Raw genomic sequence first — 24,084 nt, 5'->3', positions numbered from 1 at the left:
AAAGTCAAATAATGGCCCACTTTTTGTATTAAGGATAACTCAACTAATAAGAAAAGACTTTACCTTATGTGAGATAGAGAGCTCTTGTCTACATACTCTTCTCTACTTCTTAGCTCTAGAGTGTGAGAGAGTGAGAGTGCTAGTGTATAGCTTGCAGGTTATCTTCTTCTCTACCACCATAGTTACATGTTGTGAGGGGATAAGACCTTGTAGAGCATCAACAAACCACGAGTACATCAGTGGGAGTTACAACAAGGAGACTAGCTTCAAAGTTGAAGGAGCTCAAAGGTGGAGCTTTATTCGAGCATAGTACACTAAATCCCTAATGACATTATAATCTTTCCTCATTAGACATGAAGAAAACAAAAGTCTTATAGGAGTCTTATCTTCTTATATATAAAACATGGTTGGACATTAGCTATGTAGTTGATATGTTGAGTAGTTTCTCAATTATAAGCCCCAAGAGATAGAAATGAAGATATGAAGTACATCCAAGCTCATAAGAGGATGGTATTACCTACACTTTGGAAAATAGCTTAAATGGGTATTGTGACTTGGCAACACCAAAAGTTTTTGCATCTCAAGCAATGGTTGAAGCAAAAGTGCTACCAACAATGATGACACTTTATGGAGAAAAATGATCGATGGCTAGTGGTTAAGATATGCTGAAGCCACTAAAGTAGAGTTCTCTAATGAATAAAGTAAAGAATTGAACAAGGTAGTCAGTCATGGTGGTGAGAAATGAATAATAGCCAAACCTAACGTAAAGAGAGAGCCACAACTCACCAAGTCCAAAAGAATAAAAAAGATATAACACTTTGATTGAATCTGAAAAGGAAGCCAAGAGGATCATGTCTCAAAAAGAAGATGATGATTTAAGATTAATTCCATAGCATTTCAAGTCATAAACTATTGATGAGATAACTATTGAGACGAGATAGCATTTCAAGTCATAAACTATTGTATGACGAGAGAACTATGGTTCATCTTAGAGCATAACACTTCAAACAAGGACAAGAAAGTGTGTTGTGCTGAGGTGAAGGAATTTGATATAACAAAATCTGATGACTATCTCATATTAGTCTTCTTACCCCCTAACTAAGAAAAGGAGTTGGTGAAATTACGAAAGGAATTCAAGGGTTTCTTGGCTTATGGGAAATACACAAAAATGAAGAGCATTTTTTTAGCAGTGGTGCAACATACCATCCCTATCATTGAAAGGTCTTGGCCCACCAATACAAAATCTTATCAAATTAAAAAGTACTTTGCATTTATAATTGTTAACAAGGAGGAAATTGACAAACCCCATGCGATTGAATTTATTTATGACATTGAGCACACTGATTAGTTTTCTCCCATCATTATTACACCAAGAAAAATTGAAAACTATGTGTTGGAGAACATTTTCTTGTAGGGTTATGTCCTAACCACTTTTAAAGGTTAATGTGTTCATTTTTCAAGGCATCACATGACACATGCAAAAATGATCAAAATCATTAGCTACTATAACTAATGTAGTAGAAGCAACAAAATTGAAGAGCACACACTTCAATTAAATAGTTGGGTAATAATTCCCTTAGATCCTCTCTAACCTATTTCTTACTAGCTTTCATTTAATGAACTTAGCATTTCACTTATTCCCTTGGATCCCTCTCAACTATTTCTTACTAGTTTTCATTCAACTAATTCTCGCATATTTCTTACTAGTTTTCATTCAACTAACACTAGTTTTCATTCAACTAACTATCACCTACTTCTAGCTTTCATTTAACTAACTCTGCATTTCTACCCCATAATTGGATATTGGTGGTTCAGACGTTACATTTTAGTATCTAGTATTCAATTTTTTTTTTAATTTTTCCAAAAAAGGATAAGTTTCTGACCCCTCTTGGAGGGCCTCGAATGCCGTACTCTGGACCCGACGAGTGACACTGTCACTATACTTGTCGATGACTTCTTTTACAAGTCTTGCAAAAGGGGCCTTTGCCATGATGGGGTTTGTGCTCTTTTGGTACACTTTCTGATTTCTCGCAGAGCCACGGTCCCCGGCTTCCATCTTCTCTTCTTTTTGGCTACAGGGGGTGGTGGTGGGATGCGACCTCTCTTCCCATGGTTGTCTATCATTTCTAAATTTTTTTCGCCTTTCTTATTCGGCTGGATCTAAAGTTTGTCTTCTTTTACTTGCTTCTGCCTTCTTCTTTTCTTGTTCTTGTTTTAATCTGCGTTCTTCTTGAATTCTTTGTTTTAATCTGCGTTCTTCTTGAATTCTTTGTTGCTCCTCTTGCTCCCGTCTTTCCCTCTCCCTTTGCTCCTCCTGCTCCCGTCTTTCCCTCTCCCTTTGCTCCTCTTCTTGTCATCGTTCCTCCTCTTCCGTCTCCACCTCTCGCTGCCTGTCTCTCGCTGCCTGTTTACACGTTCCTTGTTTCTCTTGACACAAATCTTTATTCTTTGTTTTTTAGGTGGAGGCTGGGGCTGATGCCTCTCAAGTTCCTCATGTAGTGTTTGTGCTAAGAGCCTATCCTGCTCCTCAACGATGGCTTATTTCCTCTGCTTCATAGAAGTCAGCAGCTTGTTGATACTGCTCTTGCTCAGTACAGAGAAGTGCTTCCTGGTCTTCCTCAAATGCGACCCTGAGCTCCTCTTCTAGCTGCTGAGAGAGTAGGGGTTGCTCTTGCTCTCTTCTTCTATGCGCCTCCTCATCAATCTGGCGTTGTTGCTCTTCTAGCACACGCTGCTGCTGCTCAGCCTCTGAGAGAGGAGAGGTCGGGGGAATGGTGTACGCGTGGCTCTAAATGAGGCGGTGTCTCCAGGCTGCTTGGAGACATCCTCAATATTGTCCATTCCTGAAAACACATCAGCCTGTACACCTTCCTGTTGAGTCTCTACCTCTCTGTCCATGCTTGTATGCTTCTTTTTGATGCCTTGTTGAAATGCTTGTGCCGTGGCGACTGCCTTTATCAAATTGTGTGCGCACCAGATGGTACTTTTGGGTTCTCAGTCTTGCATGCAGTGTGCTTAGTTCTAGCCATCCATTGACTTATAAGAGTGAATAAATGTGAAAATGTACTTTTAAAACTGACTTTTATAGGTTTATATAGTTTTTGAAAAAACTTATTGAAAAAAAATATCGCTAGAAATTTAAAAAAAAAGCTTTGACTCAAAAAAGGCTACAATTTTTTAATATGGAACCCATTTTCGATCGATACGCCTACGCGCACCGAACCACTCACGCATCCCATGCATGGCACTTGATGCTCGCCATGTAATTGCTCGTTGTTGCAGATTGACATTTTTTACAACCTTTCGTAGTAATGACACCTGCCCTTTTGGTTTCTGTCAACGTCGACCTCCCAAACTGCGATAAAACCGATTAAACATCTCATGCAAGGCATTGCTTTTTTCCTTACCACCTCCACCATGTCGCGTGTTCTTAAAGTATGCTACCTTAGCTTGATAATGAGAGCGCTCCGTTCCTTGGGTGCTCCAAATTGCCATTGGACCATATTGGTTGAGAAAAAACTGTGCATGGGCAAATATAATGTGCTGTGACAAAGATCATATCAAAATTTTACTATTTGGCGATTAATATCAGTAAATAGATAGAAAGGTAAATACCATATAGTGGGTGATATGTGTTTCTCCCCATGCATCAACCCTGAGTAAATGTATGTATTGCAGTCTTTAAGTTTGTAATCTCAACAACAAGTGGAGCCTTTTCTAGCAATTGAATCATTTTATCAAGTGACTCCCATAGCCTTGCACGCTTGAGACCAAGCTCTGCATTATTCCCACGATAAGTGGTGCATTCACAAATGGCCTTCCATATCTCATATTTTGTGTGACTATTGTACCCCTCGTAATTTGAGAGAAGGTGTCTAGCTTTGGACCCACCGATGCATATTTTGTTTGGATTATCCTGACCCGGTCCTGACTTTTTAGTATCCTTAGTTAACTTTACAGCACCACCATGAAGCTCCACGCTTGAAAGGACATCTTCCAGCTTACTGATGCATTCATTTTGAGAAGATGTTCAGGCTCCATATTCCATGCATAATTGATATGTAACTTCAGTAATTTGTCCAGTATGCGTAACCTAGCATGAAGCATGCAAATATGAACACGGGAAAGTGGAATCTCTAATATAGGGCTCCATGAGATATCTTCTTGATCACGATTAGGCGGACAATTGGTATTACAACTCATAATGCCATTGACCCACTGCATAGGTTTCTTTGGATCTTTGTTTTGCGTTGTACTCATTGAAGGTGGTTGTACATTTTTCTTGCCCTTTGCATGAGATTTGGTTGTCTTGGTGGCTGCAACCTTGCGTGAAGCTTTGCCGTGTTCAATATACTCTGATTTTGAATGGCAGCAATAAATACATGGAAAAAAAGTATTTGCTCCTAGCTTGCATCCTAGCATACACTTCAATGTCTTTAAATCCCCTGCCATATGCCATTCAACTGTAAATGTTCCTACATCTTCCACATGCAAAGTCTCTCCTTTTGATTGCAATGATATGACGTTTGGGATGCCTGTTCGGGTAAGGTACCAGCGCAATGTATCATTCGTCTCCTGTGGAAGCTCAAATGCTGACACAACCACCATATATTCTTATCTGATTGCACTCCATAGTAATCTTTTCCCTGAGATTTCCTTCCCGTGTTAGAATTTGAGGCTTGTGCACTACAGTCAAAAAGATTATCAACCTGTTTCGGATTTCCTTTGATAGCCCTGCTCATAAGTGTTAGGCTGACTCTTTCTAATTTTTGTCCTTTTACAATTTGACACTCATCAAGCTTTAACACAAACACATCCTGGCTGACCTTGGCACTCCTCAATGCTTAGACCATAAAAAGAAATCATAGCTCTTTGAAGGGTCCTTAAATCAATAAAGACATTGTTGTACTTGTTGTATTCAAATACCTTAGAAGTACATACAGGCAGAGCATCCTCCACATGACGGTAGCCACCTAACATGTTCGCAATGTCTGAGTTTGCACTTTTTCTTGCCATGGTTACACTATATGGAGTTGGTAGCATGGGTCGTAGAAGTCCTGTAGTAGCACGATGACCTAGTGTAAACACCCTGTAAATGGCTTCATATCCCTTCCTACTAACACCAGCACTATCACATGCATCCATAATATGTATGGGGCTTACCATATTTTGCAGCTCTCCATAAATTTTGTTTCGGATTTGCTTAGCTATTTTGCATGTGGGATCTTCTAGCAGCTTTGATATGTTTGATAACTTAACAACATGTTTCAATATGCCTGCTCTACATTTCTCAGCACCACCTTCATATCCCATCATATCCCCAGCAATATCTCTACATGGAACATAAATACAAAATAACATCAATATGTTTCACAAAACAGAATGGCCTGCAAAACAATGGCGAGAATAGAAGTTACCTTGTTGCTCGTACACGTCGTTTTCTTGCTCCACTTAGAGTTGCCAAGGTTTCTAGGGACTGACGCTTTCTTTTCCTTTGTCAAAAGCCTACTGGTAGCTTCTTCAAGGCGTTGTTGCTTGTTTCGTGCATCTTGTTTGGTTGCATTCATCTTGTCCCGTTCAATATCAAAGGCCTGCTTAAGCAACAAGTTGTTCTTTTGGAGCTCCTGATTCTGAGTTTTCAAGTTGTTCACCACTTCTTCAAGCCTATCAATGTCCTTCTTGTGTTGCTACTGCAACTCATGCCATAAGCCTTGAAAATGCACTCTTGAATGCGATTCCTGAGCTGCAACAAAAGAAAGCCTTCTACAATAGCCAAATAGACCATTAGCTCCATCACCTACATACGTAAGAAATGTAGTGATATTAACAAAAGGAGGTAGAGCATTGGTGAGTGGGTCAATAGGGTATATGAATCCATTCATCCAGAGGTCAATACATTCTTGCCCTTGTGATCGAAGAGTATCCAATGGCACATTGGTCACACCACTTGTTTTTGAGCTGCGGGGATGGTAGCATACTCAGCACCCAAATCTACATGTAACCTAAACTTTGGTGCTCTATTAGTTATAACTTCAAGTGGCATTTTCTTTAGGGTTAGGCAATGCTGAAAAGTGCTTCTTGTAGAACACAATGCGAGAGTGAGGAGAGGGTATTCTGAGGAGAGTGCAATGAAGTTTTGTTGTAAAAAATATTAGAAGATCATAGATGGATAGTGATTAGGCAATAGGAGAAAGGACATGGAAGATAGCAAGAGGCATAGAAGATGGTAGATTGAGGTTTTGCAGCATAATACAGTAGAGAGAGAGAGAGAGAGAGAGAGAGAGAGAGAGAGAGAGAGAATGTAGACGGAAGTAGGGGATATGTATGCTAAACAATGCAAGAATGGAAAGTGGTAAGCCCTGAAGCTATGGAGGTTGACAGAGGGATTTTCTGCACTTCAATGTGGGAGAGACATGAGAGAGAGAGAGAGAGAGAGAAGAAAATGATAAAAAGATGAGGCATGGAGGATGAGAGAGTGTGAGATATCAGCATTTGGAAGTGCAGAGGTTATTCAGAGATGCTTGGCCATGGCACGTCCAAATGTGAGAAAGGGGAAGAGAAAGAGGAGGGCGTCTTAGAGAGAGAATGTAGAGAGAAAGTGGTGGGGGGTCCTAAAAGTGGAGGGAAGAGAGGAGGAAAGGCTTTTCAACCATTTTGAATTTGGTAAAACCAAAAAGTTACCCCCAATTTAGCTCAAGCAAATATATATTTAAAAAAATAAAAATTCAAATAATGATTGCATAAAGATCCTCTTTTCAAGCCTAGTCAAAGTTTGCTTAGAGTCCTTAAGCAAAAGCACTTAAAAACATAATATGGTAGCTTAAAGGGCCCCCATAGACCTCAACCTTCCCCTAATGTGTAACGAGATTGGACACATCACATCAAATTGTCCACGAAAGTCAAAGTTTATTTCATTGGGTCTCAATATGATCGATGAAGATGAAGAAGAAGAATACCACGTTGACTACTCAGACTCTTGAGGTAACATATTTATTGCATTTGATTATTTATTAAACACTTTTTTTGGTAAACTCAAGGAGAGTTTTTGTGCATCAAAAGTAGAACTTCTTGAAGGAACTGGTCCTTCCATCTTGAATTATACTTTATGAGTTTTTCACTATGTATTAATCTTGTAGTATGGGACACAAGATTAATCCTATTTGAAGGATTTCGATGCATCCTTATCTCTACATCTGTGTGGGATAATTTCTGGTGGTGTGGGGGGACACTAGAATTTATTACACATAGAAGTCCTTAATATAATGTATTTTCACTACTAGTCAATGGGCTCATAGAGCGACGACAGAAGCGACGCAAAAGCGTCGCTTAAGCGACGCAAAAGCCCTCGCTACAGGCATCGCTATTGTACGTCGCTTAAGCGACGACAATAGTGACTCATGTAGCGATGCATATGCGTCGCATGAGCGACATAATTTTAAAAAGTTATTTAATGTTGCTTAAGCGATGGTTACGTCGCTTAAGCGATGATGCGCAACGGAAAAAAACGGACAAATATACAATTTATATACCGGTTGATTCATTTATATTAAACATAATGTTGTCTATATTTTTCTCATGATTTACCTACTGTTGCTCTCTTTGTCGCTTGCTATCTTGCAATTGTGATTGCACTCCATGCTGTCGTTGTTTTTGCGGAGATTGGTCAGACACCGGTGCATAAACGAACATGAATTCTGGTAAACAGCGCTATCTAGCTCTCTTTTATTGTTAATTTTTGAAATTGAAACTTTTCTAACTTTAACTATTTTCAAGCCTTACTTTATCTTTATAATACATATACATATACATAGACATATACAATGTGCATGCACATACATAGTACATACACACATAGTAGTACATACATATGTTTAATGTTATGCATACATAATGCAAGCATGCATGCATTATATATGTATGTATGTAAGACATTATGTATGTATGTATGTATATCACATGTATACATGTATCTACATTGTATGAATCCATGCATGTGTGTATGTATATACATGCATGTATGTATGTATGTACATTGTATGTATGCATGTATGCATGCATGTATGTATGTAAGCATTCCTGAGACGAACGGGAGCGGGGAAGGGGATAGGGCCATCCCAGGGATGGGACAAAGATTGACAGTTCAAAAAACTTTATTTAACTTCAACTATTTTCAAGCTTTACTTTATCTATATAATACATGTACATAAACATATACATATACATATACATATACATACACATACACATATACAATGTGCATGTACATACATATATAATAGTACATACGTATGTTCTGCATACATAATGCATGCATGCATGCGTGCAGATGGATAACTTATGGGAAGCATTCATGGAGGATGATCAAGAGTGGAAATGATTGGAGGAGCAAAACAATTCACGTCATCAAGCATGGGAGAATGAAAACCTATGGTTAAGTGAAGCACGACCGAAAATGCATCATGGCAGTAGCAAATTTGGAAAGAAACTTCACAGTCAGTACGTTGTTGGAAGAGAGATGGAAGGGACTCATGGACAAGTATGAGAACATCACACAGGGGCCAAACAACGATGAAAACGACAAGGAGACGGAAGATGAGGGGAAAACCAATGAAAAGAAGCATGAACATGTCTATGAAGCGGACGAAGAGGACAATGTGAAGGGTGCAAGGTGGTATGACGGGAGCAACTACGGCATATGGAAGGTTATGATGGAATTTGTTTTGGAGTCCTACGATCTCGCTGATTTCGTCATTATTGGGGTTCCACGGCCGAAAGTTGAGGAAGGGGAGTTGCCGTCGACCCGAAAGGACCGGGAGGCTCAGACACACATGTGGGATCGTGTCAATGCCAGGGTCCGTTCATTTATCTTTCTCAATTGCACACCACAGGTAATCAATCATGTAAAGCATATGACGCTGGCCAGAGGTATATAGCAGCATTTGGCCTCACTTTACAACAGGGTATCGCCCATGAAGAGGATTTCCTTGGAAGTACATATGCAGGTTATGAATCCTACAAAGTCGTCGACAATGCAGGAGCATATTAACAATGCAGGCTCTTCAGCAGGAAGTTCTTCAGGCTGGGAAGGAGATATCATCTGAGGACATGGCCATAACATTGCTGTCGCACTTGCCCTCTTTGTACTCAGCATTTTACTCGTCGTTGATTACCAGTGGGCAGGCTCAGCACCATCACGTGGGAGGAGCTTGTGCCCATGGTCTTGGACCAAGAGGAACGATTCACGAACCCTGCTCAGGGTGGAGGTTCGGAGGCCTTAATTGGCCAACGGTCGAAAGGCCGTAACACGGACAAAGGGAAGGCTTCCTCGGAGAAGTCTTCTGAGAAGAAGTCCGTTATTACTGACCGCGAGAAACTAAAGGCAGAGAGGATTTGTAATGATTGTGGTGAGAAAGGCCACTACTAGAGGCAGTGTCCCAAGCAGAAGACCGAGAAAGATGAAGATTCCTCAGCAGCAATCATGAAGACTTCGGCTTTTGTGCACCTGGAGGTGATGGACACCGATGTTTCATTTTCTTCAGGCAGGGAGGAGATTGGAGGACTCTCCGCCACAACAACAGATATTCGGGAGTGGATTCTCGATAGTGGTGCTTCCAGGCACATGACTTCTTCCCGTTCCGGTTTATAGGATCTCTGCCTTTCTGGTCATATTCTTATTGGTGTGATACATCCATTATCCGAGTTCATAGAGTGAGGGTAGGATGGAGATAGTTCCCGATGGCAGAGGGGGGAAGCATTCCTCCCAAGTGTTGTATGTTCCGGCACTTGGTTTTCATCTGTTGTTGTCAGTGCATCAGGTTTGCAAGACTGGTGTACGGGTGGAGTTTCATGAGCATTTTGTTGCTCTTCGGGACAAAGCAACAGGCCAAGTGGTTTGGGAAGGCGGAGTGGCGAATGGAGTTTACAGGCTTTCAGCACTCTCTCTCCCAGGTCCTCAGTGATGAGTGGCAGTTTGGTAATGGCCACTTAAGTGTGGATACACTGCAGGTGCGGGCTTTTCGGGACGAGATGGTGGATAGCTTGCCAGTAGATGATGGCAGCAGTTGGCAGGAACTTTCTAGTACTGATGTTGGTAGTTCTTGTGTTCGTCAGTCAGAGGAAGCTGAACAGGTCACTTATGCTCTGATGCCTCGTAGTATTCGGGACAAAGAACCTCCAGTAGTTGAGGATGTTCTTTCCACGGGGACCTTTGGGAAAGCCAGGCAGGTGGCAGGTGCGTACTTGCAGAAGGAGGTGGTTTCTCCAGGCTCTGTGGTTCCGGATTCAGAGGGGGTGGTTGACAGGTTTCATCAGGTTTCCAGGACTTGTTTGTGCACCGTAAACAGGTGTTGATCCTTGTGAGCAGTGTGATGTCTCTGTGACTCAGAAGCTGTATGGTTCATTGATCTGGTTGATGGACACCAGATTGGACGGGAGCTTCTTGATGAGGCAGTTGAGCTCATGGTTGCGGATGACTCTTTGGGAGGCAGGATTGCGTTTCCTGTGGTTTCTGCGGCATGCGAAGGATCAAGGACTCTTGTACACAGGAGGGGGATTATTGGATGGAGTCCGACTCCACGGTTGGAGTGACTCGGTTTGGGGAGGAGATCTGGACACGAGGAGATCTACTTTAGGACCAAGAGCAGTTTTATGGAGCAGTGAGAAGCAGTCATCTTTTGCCTTGTTGAGTACAGAGGCAGAGTATAGGGCTGCTTGTGATGCTGCTTGTGAGGTGGTGAGGATGCAGAGGTTGCATTGCAGGTTTGGGCTTCCACTAGAGGAACCCATGGTCATCCAGAGTCACTTTGTTCGTGAACAGATCGTTGCTGAGATGACATCTTGCTAGAGTTCTGTTCGACGGAGGACAATACGGTGGACCTCTTCACGAAGTCGCTCTCTCAGGATTTGCTCAGGCGGCACCCCAGCTCCCTGTTGTTGGTTTCACAGCACAGGAGCAGAGAGGGGGTGTTATAAGTCATCTCCTATCTAGATTTATACACCAGGGCCTTTGTTGTGGGTGTGCCCGCCCTTATGAGGTGTTTTATCATTTTTCCCCACTCTCCATATTTTTTCCCTTATTTTTTCAGTGGCTTGGGAGAGGTAGCCCTGAGGCGGTTGGAGGAGCCAGTAGCTGCCTGACTACTCAGACATCAGTCGTGGAGTGTCTCACTGCTGGCCGACTGGATGTATGCAGTCGTGGGCCTCATGTGCTACTGGCCGACTGTTGCTACAGTCGTGGAGGGCCTTTTTAGCAGGCCGACTGCCCATCTGGGGGCATATAAATAGGCCCCCATCCCCATACCACTCAGTGTATCATATCGGGATCTTCTTGTGTATATCAGAGCAGAGTTACACGCCTATATCTCTCTCTCTCTCTTGTGCTGTTTTTCTACATGCGTTTTTTGCTCTTGTGTTCCCAGATTTGGTCATCATCTCCGCTGCGTATTCTGACAACCTGGGGACACAGAGGGAACTTCCCTGTAGAAAACAAATGCCCACAGATAAAGGAGAATGGGGACGACCAGACAATGGAGTTCTCATGGACGGATCGTCGGTGTAGAATAGATCCTGGCTGGAAAGGAACTCGATACATGAGAACCTACCAGGAGACGACTCTCATGAACAGATGAGATACAAAACCTCCGAAAACAAGAGGATGCAACCAACCACCAGAGGAATGGAGGATGGAGAAGGATGCATGGAAGAGTTTGTTCGTGCATACAGTTTTGCATGAACATGTCTATGAAGTGGATGAAGAGGACAATGTGAAGGGTGCAAGGTGGTATGTTGAACCAAATGGGGATTGGGATGGAGAAAGAAAGCCAATTCAAAACGGCCTAACAGGGCCGCAACACCCCGCGTGACAGGGAGATCATTGGACGGGATAAAGGATAAGTCCCGTAAACTAGTGATAATGGAGTACAGAGAGGCTAGATTCACCAAAAATCGACATCAACATTCATATAGTGCTTTTGTGGAGTATTGGAGCATGCAGGTCATGCAATGGAACGTGGGAATCATAGGTGAAGCAAGGGGAGCTTGTCACAGGCACCTGAACATCACACACAGGCACCTGAACATCACACACAGGGATATGATACACAAGCCATCAATGACAAACAGGCGGTCAGATTCTTAGGTATGTTACACGGCATATAGCATTGAAACACATGAATATGCCACCCACAACACAACTAAGCTTGGGTGCCATCAAGTTTGGCGTTCTAGAATGTTGCATTGGATCGTCTCAAACAATGACATGATTAACGTAGAGGACGAGCACAATCAACAAGAACATTTGAATACTTGTGTATGTTTCGTTTTTGCTGAGTATGGGGATTTCATGGAACTCAACATGAACTCAACACAGTCCCCACTACACCCATGCAATGGTTACTAACGTGGGAGCGTCAAATTGATCAAAGCAGTCAGTCGTTTTACCCATGGACGGTACCAGCTCATGTAAACCCAATAGAAAACCCAACACAGAGAGATACAGGTCAAGTCGCATGCGGAATCATCAGTAAAAAACAAGCTCACTAGAGGCTATGGAATGCACAGGAAAATATAGGCTATGGCTGATTGCCTGGATCAATACATACATACACCGGCAGACCACAACAGCATACTATCAGCCCCCACTTAACATTGAATATTACAAATGGGGAGCCACCTGCATGGGATATCCAACAAGCAGCCACACACAAGATATATAGGAGACATAAGCCCGGAGGACATGCTTACATATGTCGCATAATTGTATGTACATAAAGATGCCAAAGGAATGCCGGACATGTGCAATAACACTCAGATAGGAGAATATTTAGATTTCAAGACGGTTACAAAAGGCATAAAAAAATTAGCCAATGATAAAGCACCCGACACGCTCCATTTCAATTCGGAGATGCTTAAATGGACAGGTAACCGGACACGGCAATGGATATGTGGGCTTCTTAATAAAGCCATCACACAAGGGCTGCCCATAGATTGGCAAAAAAATTGGATCAAAGCACTATTCAAGAAAGGAGATGCAAATCAGCCCACTACCTATTGCACTATCATGGTGGGGTCTTGTATGTCAAAACTCTTGGGGAGCATTTTGGAACAAACCATAAGCTCATGGGCAGAAACAAATGGCAAACGGGCCAAGGGGCAAGCGGGCTAGACCCAAGCACAGCACCATTGATCATCTCATCTCGCTCAGAGTTCTAATGGAAGAGAGCAGGCTGAAAGGAAAAAATCTGCATTGTTGTTTTGTAGATTTCACAAAAGCATTTGATACAATTCCAAGAGCCGGCCTATGGCAAGGAATGGAACATATTGGGGTTCCCATGCATCTTCGAGTTGCGGTGGCACAACTATATCAACAAGTCAGATGCCAATTAAAAACACACACAGGTTTCTCCAGAGAATTTTCAAGCAACATGGGAGTAAAACAGGGGTGCCCTCTGTCCCCCACACTCTTTGGATTATGCATAGACCAACTAGAGGACTACATGCCTCCTCCAGAGAATTTTCAAGCAACATGGGAGTAAAACAGGGGTGCCCTCTGTCCCCCACACTCTTTGGATTATGCATAGTTCTAAAAACTAGAGGACTACATGCCTCCAACATTAGAAGTAGACACGGAAGGGCCAGCCATCGGAATGCTCACACTCTTACTACTCATATATGTAGATGATGTGGTTCTTTTTGCACATGACATAATAGCTTTGCAAAGATTGGTAGATGCGATTCATGCTTTCTGTGAAGCCACCTGTCTTTTCGTGAATGTGGACAAGACAAAGTTCATAATAGTGAGTACTCATAAGAAGGAAAATCAGCCTATAAATATCGAGGACAGCAAATTGAACAAGTGAACGGTTTCAAGTACTTGGGGATAGATATCCCATCTAACTATGCTTGGAGACAATGTGCACAAAACAGAATTGATGCCGGGCATGCCAAATACTATCAATTTGAAAACATGTGCGCGCAAAAAACTATCAGACGCTGGGAGATAAAGGCCATCATTTTTGACACATGTATAGTGCAAACCCTTTTATATGGGGTGGAAGTTTGGGGTGCTAGCATTTCAGCCCACACATGGAATGAGATCGAAAAGATACAAAAGAAGTTTCTATGTAGACAATTGGGCTTCAAGAAAACTACACCATACTCAGTGTTGCTCTTGGAAACTGGAAATATGCCTCTAGAGATAAAAGGCTTTGAAAAGGATGTTTACATACATCATGAAAGTCAAATTGATGCCCATCACTCGCATCCTCCGTATGGCATGGGAAACTGGGTGTGCACCACAAAAGACTAAGAAGAGTAAATTTATAGCTTCTAGTCTCATTCAAGACATCAGAAAATGGTTTGCTAAATGGCATGTGGAAGCATATGTAGACATGCCGATTGACAAAGGAAAAGAAGGTGAACATATGCTGAATTTTAACATAGCCATACTAGATTCCCTCCACATCAAATGGCAAACAACCATACACCGGTCCAAATTTGACTACTATTGCAAATATGTAAACAGGAAATACTGGGAGCACTACAGTACAAGCCAACCGGACGTAGTCATTTATGTAACAAGGCCCACTAGCAATTATATATTGGGCAAGGTTTATTTTTGATGAAAATTATGCTTTAAAAAGCATTGGACTAAGGTTCAATTTTGTAGTAAAAAGCCCAATTTTGCAAAAGCTATGCTATTTATGGCTCCAAGGGCTAAAATTTATTAATATGATTTAAATACCGCGTGTGGGAGTGAAGCCACACATGTCGGGGAGGAGATTGCACCCAATCTTGTGTGTTGATGGTAGTGTTATTCTTTCTCTGGTCTTATGTTATGCTATGTGATTTGATTTTTCAATTAAATTCAAGTCTTTGTTTTAATTTTTGATATATTTTATGAGTTTTTAATTATTTTTTCAAGAAGATTAAAGGGTCCCGTGACATGGATACACCAAAAGTGAAGCAATGGTATCCATATCTACACCTTGGAATGGGTGCCCATAATGGTCTAATAGAGTTCCCCAAGAGCATGTGGCAACAAGCTAGGATATACTTCATGGATACCATAGTGAGTTGAAAAGGGCCAATTAACTATAATGCCATTAATCCCCTAGAACTTCACTTTTTTATGTGTTGAGCAGTGGGTGGCCATAGTGCAAACTCAACTCTCACTATTGTTTTGTGCATAGTGATTTTATGCATGATTGAAAAACTCTTGGCTCAACTCGTGTGTGAGAGAGGGAGAGAGAACTTAGAGAGTGATTAGGTTATGCATAATTAAAATACTCTTGGCTCAACTCTTGTGTGAGAGAGGGAGACAGAGCTTAGGGAGTTTGATTAGTTTTCTTTGTGCCTCTTTCTTGAGAGTATTTCTTGAGAGTGAGAGTAAGAGAGTGAACATCTATTGAAGTGGAGAAAACATGATGAGTGACACATTGGCCAAGCATGCAAAGGAGAGGCACGACCAAATGGAAGTAGTAGTTGGAGCTCGACACAGTGTAGTTCTTTACAATGACAATTCCATTTTAATTCTAGCCTATGTTGGGGTAGGAGGTAACACCTTTTCATTGGATCCACACTCTTCTTCTAGATGTGGAGACCCGGTTTTTATAAAAAATGCATGACATGTATTATTTGAAAGCTAGACATTTACAAGTTCAGAAGAATACAAAGTTTAGAAGACTTGGCATCGAGAAATACCCATGTATGCATTCTCATGTTCAAAGGCAAACCCTGTGCGTGGAGTGTCAAAAGGGCATATAGTAGAGATTTTAAGTGACTTTTCATATATTTTGGTTATAAAAAGGGCATATAGTAGAGACTTTGGAAACAAAAACCGGATAGATTTAAGAGTTGTCCTTATTTTGATTCATTGAAAAATATGTTTTTTTGGGAACACTCGGACCCACGACCCCCCTCTTCCCCTCGTCACTATATCACACGATGGATTGAATGAACTAAAGCGATGGGATCAACGGTGGAGGATGAAGCGTGGCCCTCTAGATAATCTGGCCCGTCGACCACCCTTGGGTAAACTCAGCTAAGAAAGTAAACTCGGCCAGGTTTACATAGAGTGATGTGGTTGATTTTGTAACGTGGAAGGGGCTTTGTGCCACCTAGACGGTGATGAGGGCTGGCTGACGGGGCAGGGGATTTGCAGCACATATCCGGATGGTGATGAGGATTAGCCCTAGAGAATCGCCTAAGAAGGTGTATGGAACATGCAAAGGGATTTTGAATTGGATAAACCCAGCCACCTTATAAACCAAGATTGCATATTTAATAGGGGATTTTGGATTGCGCTTTGTTTTTTTCTTGCTTTTGCTGATGGTTTTACAGGGTTGGAGGTAGCAATACCACGCTCACAAGGCAAGGATTGGTAAGCTCATTGGCTGAGATGTGACTCTATCTGCCACAAGCTATAACATTAGCATCCTCTACGTGAGAGAGAGAGAGAGAGAGAGTTTTCCATCCTTGATCTCCTAAAATTTGCAATGCAAGGGGTTACTCTCTTTCTTTTTGTGTCTCTCTCGGCATGTTATGGGAAATCGTAAGCTGATGGATTGTTGTTGAATGCTAGGCTCATTGTCAATTAGAGTTTCAAATGGATGTGTTCTCTGAGCATGAATCAAGGGCCGATGGGTCCAACGATGATATGAATGTCAAATGAACTCTTTGAATCAAATGGTGAAAGTGTAAGCTCACACCAATTGATCCATATGTTCACGTTTCAGCCAGGAATTTCTCATTTGATAGGCTCAAGCTATAGGCTAATGGAGCTTGACCTTCAAGGAGATTTTGCTTGTGATGCTCTAAACACTAAAAGATCATGATGGTCATGGGTTGCTGGATTTAAAAATGTGGAGAAGGATGAAAGAGGATTTGTGTTTTTACGATGAAGGTTCCATGCATTGAAGAGTGGGGAAGGATCACCTAAGCAGCACACTACCTTAAAGAGGCTCGGTGCCGTCAAGGTGTGAATGCTACTATCAATGTGATCAAGGAACATTGGTGCACCTCCCTTACCTTTGTCAAAGATTGGATTATCTTATGTGGCTAAAAGTGATCGAGTGAAAATCCTGAATATAAAATGGATGATTGATAGGTGTCACGTGGATCAAGAGTTGATGGACATTATGATCAAGAACCAAGTTAGACTAGTGCTTAAGCGATCTTCCAAAAATTAGTGGGCACTTGGAAAGCATGGTCGATCAATACATATGCCATCGTGGTGTGAATGTTGACCGTAGAGGAGAGAAGGTTGCGGAAATCCAAGAAGGTTGGATGCCCTTTCAGGGTTATGGTGAGATATGTTGGTGATAGTGATAAGGCTTCCATCGCATTGCACAATGTTCATGAGAGACATGTTTCTGGCACATGACCTAATGTGTATCATTTACCAATGCACCCACACGACATTGCAACTAGCATGGATGACTTGTTTGATGTTTGTTCATGCTGTCATGTAGAAAAATTGTCCACATCCAAGGAGAGTATTCATATACAAAGAGCTTCATTGCTAGAGCGCGTCATCTATAGGTTTTTCATGATACCAAAAGAGGTGCAAATTATGGTTTATCAAATGCAAGCTCAAAGAAGATGTTCTATTGATGATTGGATAGCAATGTACAAAGAGGTACTAAAGTTGAAGGAACAAAAGAAGGTAATTGATAGGATGGGCTGCATGCATGTGACTGCCTACTAATTTCCATAATTTGCACCTTTGTACACTCATTTTTTTTAAATGTAGGTGCTTTATGCTCAGCCCTATAGTCCCCAAATAATAGAGGACAAAGATAGACCCTTTTATCCTCATCGTTCAGGATGAGTGGATTCTCCATACTTCTCTTCACTTCTCCCATCACAATGCATGGGCTGTTTGATAACACTTTAAAGACAAATGTGTTTGGTCTCCCCTTCTATGTTGTTGTTTCGCCTAATTAACTTGGAGTGGGGATTTTGATATGGTTAACGATGTGCACGAATGATGTTGGCACAAACCAAGAAAGCATTGCTTTAGAGCTAACTTACAAGATGGTGCATGTCTTGGTATGTATTTCTTACGCGCTGTGGATGCTGGGAAGGCAGGCGAACGCATCACTGCTAAGAGTATCTACGAGCATATTCGCCAGGCAATTGTTGAGGTTGGTCCAGAGAATGTGGTGCAGGTTGTAACAGACAATGCTGCTAATTGCAAGGCAATGGGAGACATGGTGGAGGTAGAGTTTCCTCGCATTGTGTGGACTCCATGTGCAGCCCATTGCCTTGATTTGCTTATGGAGGACATAGGCAAGCTGAGTTGGGTGCAACCCACAGTTTTTGATGCCACGAAGATCACTACATTCTTCAGAAAGAAGCAGCAGGCATTGGCTATCTTTAGGAGCCACAGCAACCTAGATATGGTGCGGCCATCCAAGACAAGATTTGCCTATATGTATTTGGTGCTACACAGGCTTTTCAAATTGAGAGATCCACTATTACAGACAGTTGTGGATCCAAAGTGGAGAGATATGTATCATTCACAGACAGAGCCCACCAAATACATACAGAGACGGATACTGGATGAGACCCTCTGGACGGATGTGCAAACTCTCTTAGTGGCTTTGCAGCCAGTATTTGTACTTCTGCGAGTCACAGACATGGAGGGCTCCACTTTGGGCTTAGTGTACCACCTCTTCATGCAGATGAAGAGTCATATTGCAGCGTGTACGTCCCTGACATAGAATTGGTAAGTAAAATCTTGATTCTTGATGGCCGATTACAGAATCTTGATTCTTGAGTCTTGACTTACTAATTGATCTACTTCTCTGTTTATTTTACTCTTGCAGCCGAGATGATATATTGGCTATTGTGGATTATCGATGGGGGTATATGAGTCGCCCCATTCATGGGATGGCTGCATTCCTCCATCCTTTCTACAAGACGCCACTTCTGTTTCATGATAGGGAGCTGCTCACCTTACGAGATAGGTACATTAATAGTATGTATGATGTGGAGCAGCAATTGGAGATTGATGCGGAGCTCTGCAACTGGGTCAACAACTTGGGACCCTCATTTGCTAGAGCTGTTGCTCTTAGACCAGAGGCCACCAAGCTTCCTCTTACTTGGTGGCAAAGCTATGGAAGACAGGGTCTTCCACAGCTTACAGATATAGCTCTGCGACTATCTCAGGTATGTATATCATGTATGTACTATGCCATTTGAACTAGTCTTGTGAAGCTTGTTGGGAATTGCTGAGCTCACATGAATGAAGCACTTTTTTTGAATTGGAGTGCATGATTGTTCAGGTGCTTGTGAGCGCAACTGGAGCGCTTACTTGTTGCCATATACATAGGCAGTGATGTGTGTGAACACACTTAGGACCGCCGGGGCACTTTTTCCCTCTTTAGGAGGTCTTTTTCCTCGGCTTGTATATACGCCCATCATTCTAGGGCTAACTTATCTTTTGTACATTGACACAATCTAATACACTTTGTGTTGTGTGCATTCTTGCTTCTTCTTCTCCAAGCTTTGTGTGCTTTCCTGCAACCCTAATTCCAACAATTGGTATCAGAGCAGGCATCGGCTCCCAGGGCTACGCCGCCAGCACCCTCCGACTCACGTTCTCCGATTGAGGTGAGTTTTCACGAGCGCTTGCAAGTCCCTATACTCTGCAAATAAGCTTGTAGGGCTTTGCGTTCTCAGAATTTGCATCTGAGGTTGTTTCGGGCTCCGTTTTTGCATTTCAAGTTCTGCATAGGTGTTTTCGTCATTTTCTGCAGAAATTTCGACAGTGCAGTTTTCTGCAAAACAGGCATACGTGTTCTATTGTGGACCGTGCTACATAGCACAAGTTGTCTTCTGTTCAGTCTTTGCTTCATTACAGGTAGCTTTTGCATCAGTTTCAGTCAGCCATGGTGGCTGATAACAGCAATGATGTATTTCGCATGTTGTCTGCTGAAGACAAACTGGATGGAGACAGCAACTACCCACTTTGGGCATACATGATGCAGCATGTTTTGGTTGCAAAAGGAGTGTGGAACATTGTGCAGGGTATGGATATACGTCCAGAGTCTGTGGATCTAGGATCTGTTGAGGATGTTGTAGGTTCTAGCAGCTCTACTATTGCTGCTATTTTACCCACTGCTGAACAAGCTCGTTGGGATGGTAAAGATGCGCAGGCTCATGCCTTGATTGCACTTTCTGTCAAACGTAACATCACCCCACATATTCGTTCAGCTAAAACAGTAAAACAGGCTTGGGATATGTATGCTGGTTTGTATGCAGGTCGTAACGAGGTAAAAATCGCTTACCTGTGTAAAGAGATAGAATTGAAGATTATGCAAGAAGATGATGACATGAATGTTTTTCTTGCTGAGATTAAAGATCTCAAAGAACAGTTGATTTCTGCAGGTGAGATTATTACTGATCATTCTCTTGTGCAGACTGTTCTTGATGCTTTACCTAAGACATATCAGACTTTTGCTTCCACATGGAGACTTCTTAATGAGGACAGACCTGATGCTGTCAAGTATGATACTTTAATCAACAAGCTCTTGCAAGAAGCGCAGTCCAGGCAAAACAGGGCCAGGCAGCATGCAGTTGATCAAGCATTTATTGCTGCCCAGCAGACAGCAGAGAAGAAGTGGTAAGGCAGCCCCTTCCACTGTTTCTTCTCCTATTAGTAGGTCTGCAACTTCTTCTCCTTCCACAGGTAGCAACAATAAGTCTGAGAAGGCTCTTGATAAAGGCAAGAAAAAGACCAGGTGCAACTATTGTAAGGCAAATGATCATGTCATTAAGAATTGCCCTAAGCTAAAGGCTAAAGAGGCAAAGAAGAAAGAGTCAAATGCAGCCACAATAGCGGATGCTTCTACAAATATAGATTCTGCAAATGTTATGCAGGATACAGAATGGGCGTTTAGCGTGTATTGCCAGTATGACCCATCTGTACATGATGCATGTTTGGCAGTTTCTGTTGACTCTCATGTTTGGTATTTCGACAGTGGTGCTACAAAGCACATTACCTCGCATCGTGATATGTTCACTTCTCTTGAGGCTGTCCCTAATGGGAATACTGTCACATGTGCCAATAATGCTATACAGAATGGGCGTTTAGCGTGTATTGCCAGTATGACCCATCTGTACATGATGCATGTTTGGCAGTTTCTGTTGACTCTCATGTTTGGTATTTCGACAGTGGTGCTACAAAGCACATTACCTCGCATCGTGATATGTTCACTTCTCTTGAGGCTGTCCCTAATGGGAATACTGTCACATGTGCCAATAATGCTTCTTACCCAGTGAAGGGCGTTGGTAAAATTATGCTTACGGCTTCAAATGGCAGCGAATTTGTGGATGACAGATGTACTGTTCATGATTTGACTTCTGGTGATACGATTATTGTATCTGGCACCTTGTTTCGTGGGCTGTATAGGCTCAATTCTTATGACAAGTGTGTGGAAGATTCAGCAAATGCAGTTTCTAATGAAAAGGCAGTTTCAGATGCAAAACTATGGCATGCTCGTTTTGGTCATCTGAACTTTGCTAGTTTGCTGCGTTTGCAGAAATTTGATATGGTTGCTTCATTGCCCCCTCTTGAGACACCATTGAAACATGTTTGTGAAGGCTGTATTTTGGGCAAAATGCAGCGTTCTATGTTTCCAAAGGATGGTTCTGTGCGGGCCACTCGCAAATTGCAACTTGTACATAGTGATGTATGTGGGCCTATGCAAACTCCGTCATTTGGTAAACACTTGTACTTCGTGACTTTCATTGATGATTACTCAAGGCATGCATGGGTATATCCACTGAAGGCAAAGTCCGAAGTGTTTTTGTGCTTTAAACAGTTTTTTCTTATGGTTGAAAATGTATCCAATTGTACTGTGGGCACCCTCCATTCTGATCGAGGGGGGGAGTACATGTCTAAAGAGTTTGATGCATTTCTGGCTAGTCATGGAATAAAACACCAATGTATAGTGCCGTATACCCCTCAGCAAAATGGTGTTGCTGAGAGGAAAAACAGGTCACTTATGGAGATGGCACGATGTATGGTCAAGAGCCAAGCTTTGCCATATGCGTTTTGGCTTGAGGCTGTCATGTGTGCTGCATATGTACTCAACAGGTGTCCCACTAAGGCCTTGCAGTCTATTACTCCATACGAAGCTTGGCATGGCAGGAAGCCTTCTATTGGTCACTTGCGTGTCTTTGGTTGCTTGGCCTATGCTTTAGTGCCTGTGCAACAACGCAAAAAATTGGATGATAAGGCTGTCAAATGCATTTTTGTTGGTTACAGTGCTGAGAGCAAGGGTTACAGATTGTATCATCCGCAGTCAAAGCGTATCTTGATTAGTCGAGATGTTATTTTTGTGGAAGATGCTGTGCAGCCTTTGTTATCATGTACCAAAGAGACAGGTGTGAGCTCACAGGATGTATTTGATACATTGTTCCCTCTGTTCACAGGTGGGAATTCAAATGTAAGTCCTAATGAGGTAAATATTCAGCCTATGCAGATTACAAACGACATCATAGATCAGCCTATTTCTGATGCAGATTTACAGGATGTAATTTCTGAGGATAGGGCTGAAAATGAGCAGGCTAGAGGTATGCTTAAATGGCTGGTGCAAACCTTGCGTGATAGTAAAATTGATGCACCTATATCTAGTCGTACTCGTTCAGGTTTTCAGCATGCCTCTTATGCATCAGATTGTTATGCTTTGGCTGTGTCTAGTATGTGTGAAGAGGAAGAACCTCTTTCATTTAATGAGGCACAAAATTCAAAAAATTGGTTGGCTGCAATGCAAAGTGAATATGATGCTATAATGAAGAATGGTATATGGTCTTTGTGTGATTTGCCTATTGGTAAAAAGGCCATTGGATGTAAGTGGGTTTTTAAGTTAAAACGAAAGCCAGATGGCAGTGTTGATCGCTATAAGGCTAGACTTGTTGCAAATGGTTATGCTCAAGAAAAGGGCATTGATTTTGATGAGACCTTTGCTCTCACTTGTCGTATGACTACCATTCGTAGCATTTGTGCATTGGCAGCTCATAATGGTTGGAATGTACATCAGCTGGACATAAAGACTACGTTCTTGAATGGAGATTTGCATGAGGAGGTGTATGTATCGCAGCCTCGTGGTTTTGTTCAAAGAGGGCAGGAAAACAAAGTGTGCAGGTTGAAAAAGGCTTTATATGGTTTAAAGCAAGCTCCACGAGCTTGGTATGAAAAGATACATGCATATTTGACTGCACATGGGTTTCAGAATAGTCCAACAGAAAGCACTTTGTACGTTAAACGTGTGGATGGTGTACATCTAATCATTGCTCTCTATGTCGATGACATGCTGCTCACAGGACCAAATGAGAGTCATATTGCTGATTTTAAGGCTGATTTGAATGCCTCTTTTGAGATGTCAGATTTGGGGCATTTGCATCATTATTTGGGGATACAATTTAAGCAGTGTGATGGAGGTATTGCTTTGTGTCAGACAAAGTATATTGAGACATTGTTGCGGAGATTTGGCCTTGAAGACTGCAAGCCTATTGCTACTCCAATGGAGACAGGTTTGAAGTTGAGTCTTCATGATGCTGGAGATCACTTTGATGTCACACTCTATCAGACAGCTATTGGTTGCCTCATTTATGTATGCATTACGAGGCCGGACATTCAGTTTGCAGTCTCACAGGTAAGCAGGTTTATGCATAGCCCAGGGTCTCAGCATTGGAAGGTAGTTAAACGCATCTTTCGCTACTTGAGTGGCACCATACATCTTGGGTTGTTTTATCCCAAGGGGGGGTTGTTGCCGCCAGATTTACATGCCTTTTCGGAGAAGACATGAGGGAGAGTGTGCTCAATGAGGGGAAGTGGACCCAGGGTAAATTTGAGCTCACTCTTGCTACATTTGTTCTCACACTGAGGATTGTGCAGAAGGTACACAAGTCGAGGATCCGCCTGCTCTCAAGAAGACGCCTAGAGACATGGAGGGTGCCTAATGATAAAAAAAAAGTGCTGGCAATCTGCTTTGGTGTGCATGTGCTTGGGTTCATCACAGTGCTCATCATGCACTCCATATATATCAGCCTCAGCTCATCCATGTACATGGATTG

General features: G+C 42.2%; 1 protein-coding gene across 1 annotated transcript; it reads left to right on the top strand.

Annotated features, from left to right (window-relative positions):
• Positions 1-8,459: 8,459 nt before the first annotated feature.
• LOC147619015 (uncharacterized) lies at positions 8,460-19,340 on the top strand. Its single transcript, XM_086774392.1, has 6 exons — positions 8,460-8,668; positions 16,339-16,378; positions 18,084-18,218; positions 18,333-18,664; positions 18,828-19,170; positions 19,287-19,340. The coding sequence occupies exons 1-6, from the start codon at positions 8,460-8,462 to the stop codon at positions 19,338-19,340; spliced, it is 1,113 nt and encodes a 370-aa protein (XP_086630518.1).
• The last annotated feature ends 4,744 nt before the right edge of the window (positions 19,341-24,084 follow it).

The sequence above is a fragment of the Cibotium barometz genome, chromosome 34, assembly GCF_041138505.1.
Source record: "Cibotium barometz isolate CiBa-2024 chromosome 34, ASM4113850v1, whole genome shotgun sequence".
Taxonomy (NCBI): Eukaryota; Viridiplantae; Streptophyta; class Polypodiopsida; order Cyatheales; family Cibotiaceae; genus Cibotium; species Cibotium barometz.
This window is presented reverse-complemented; position numbering and strand designations above follow the sequence as displayed.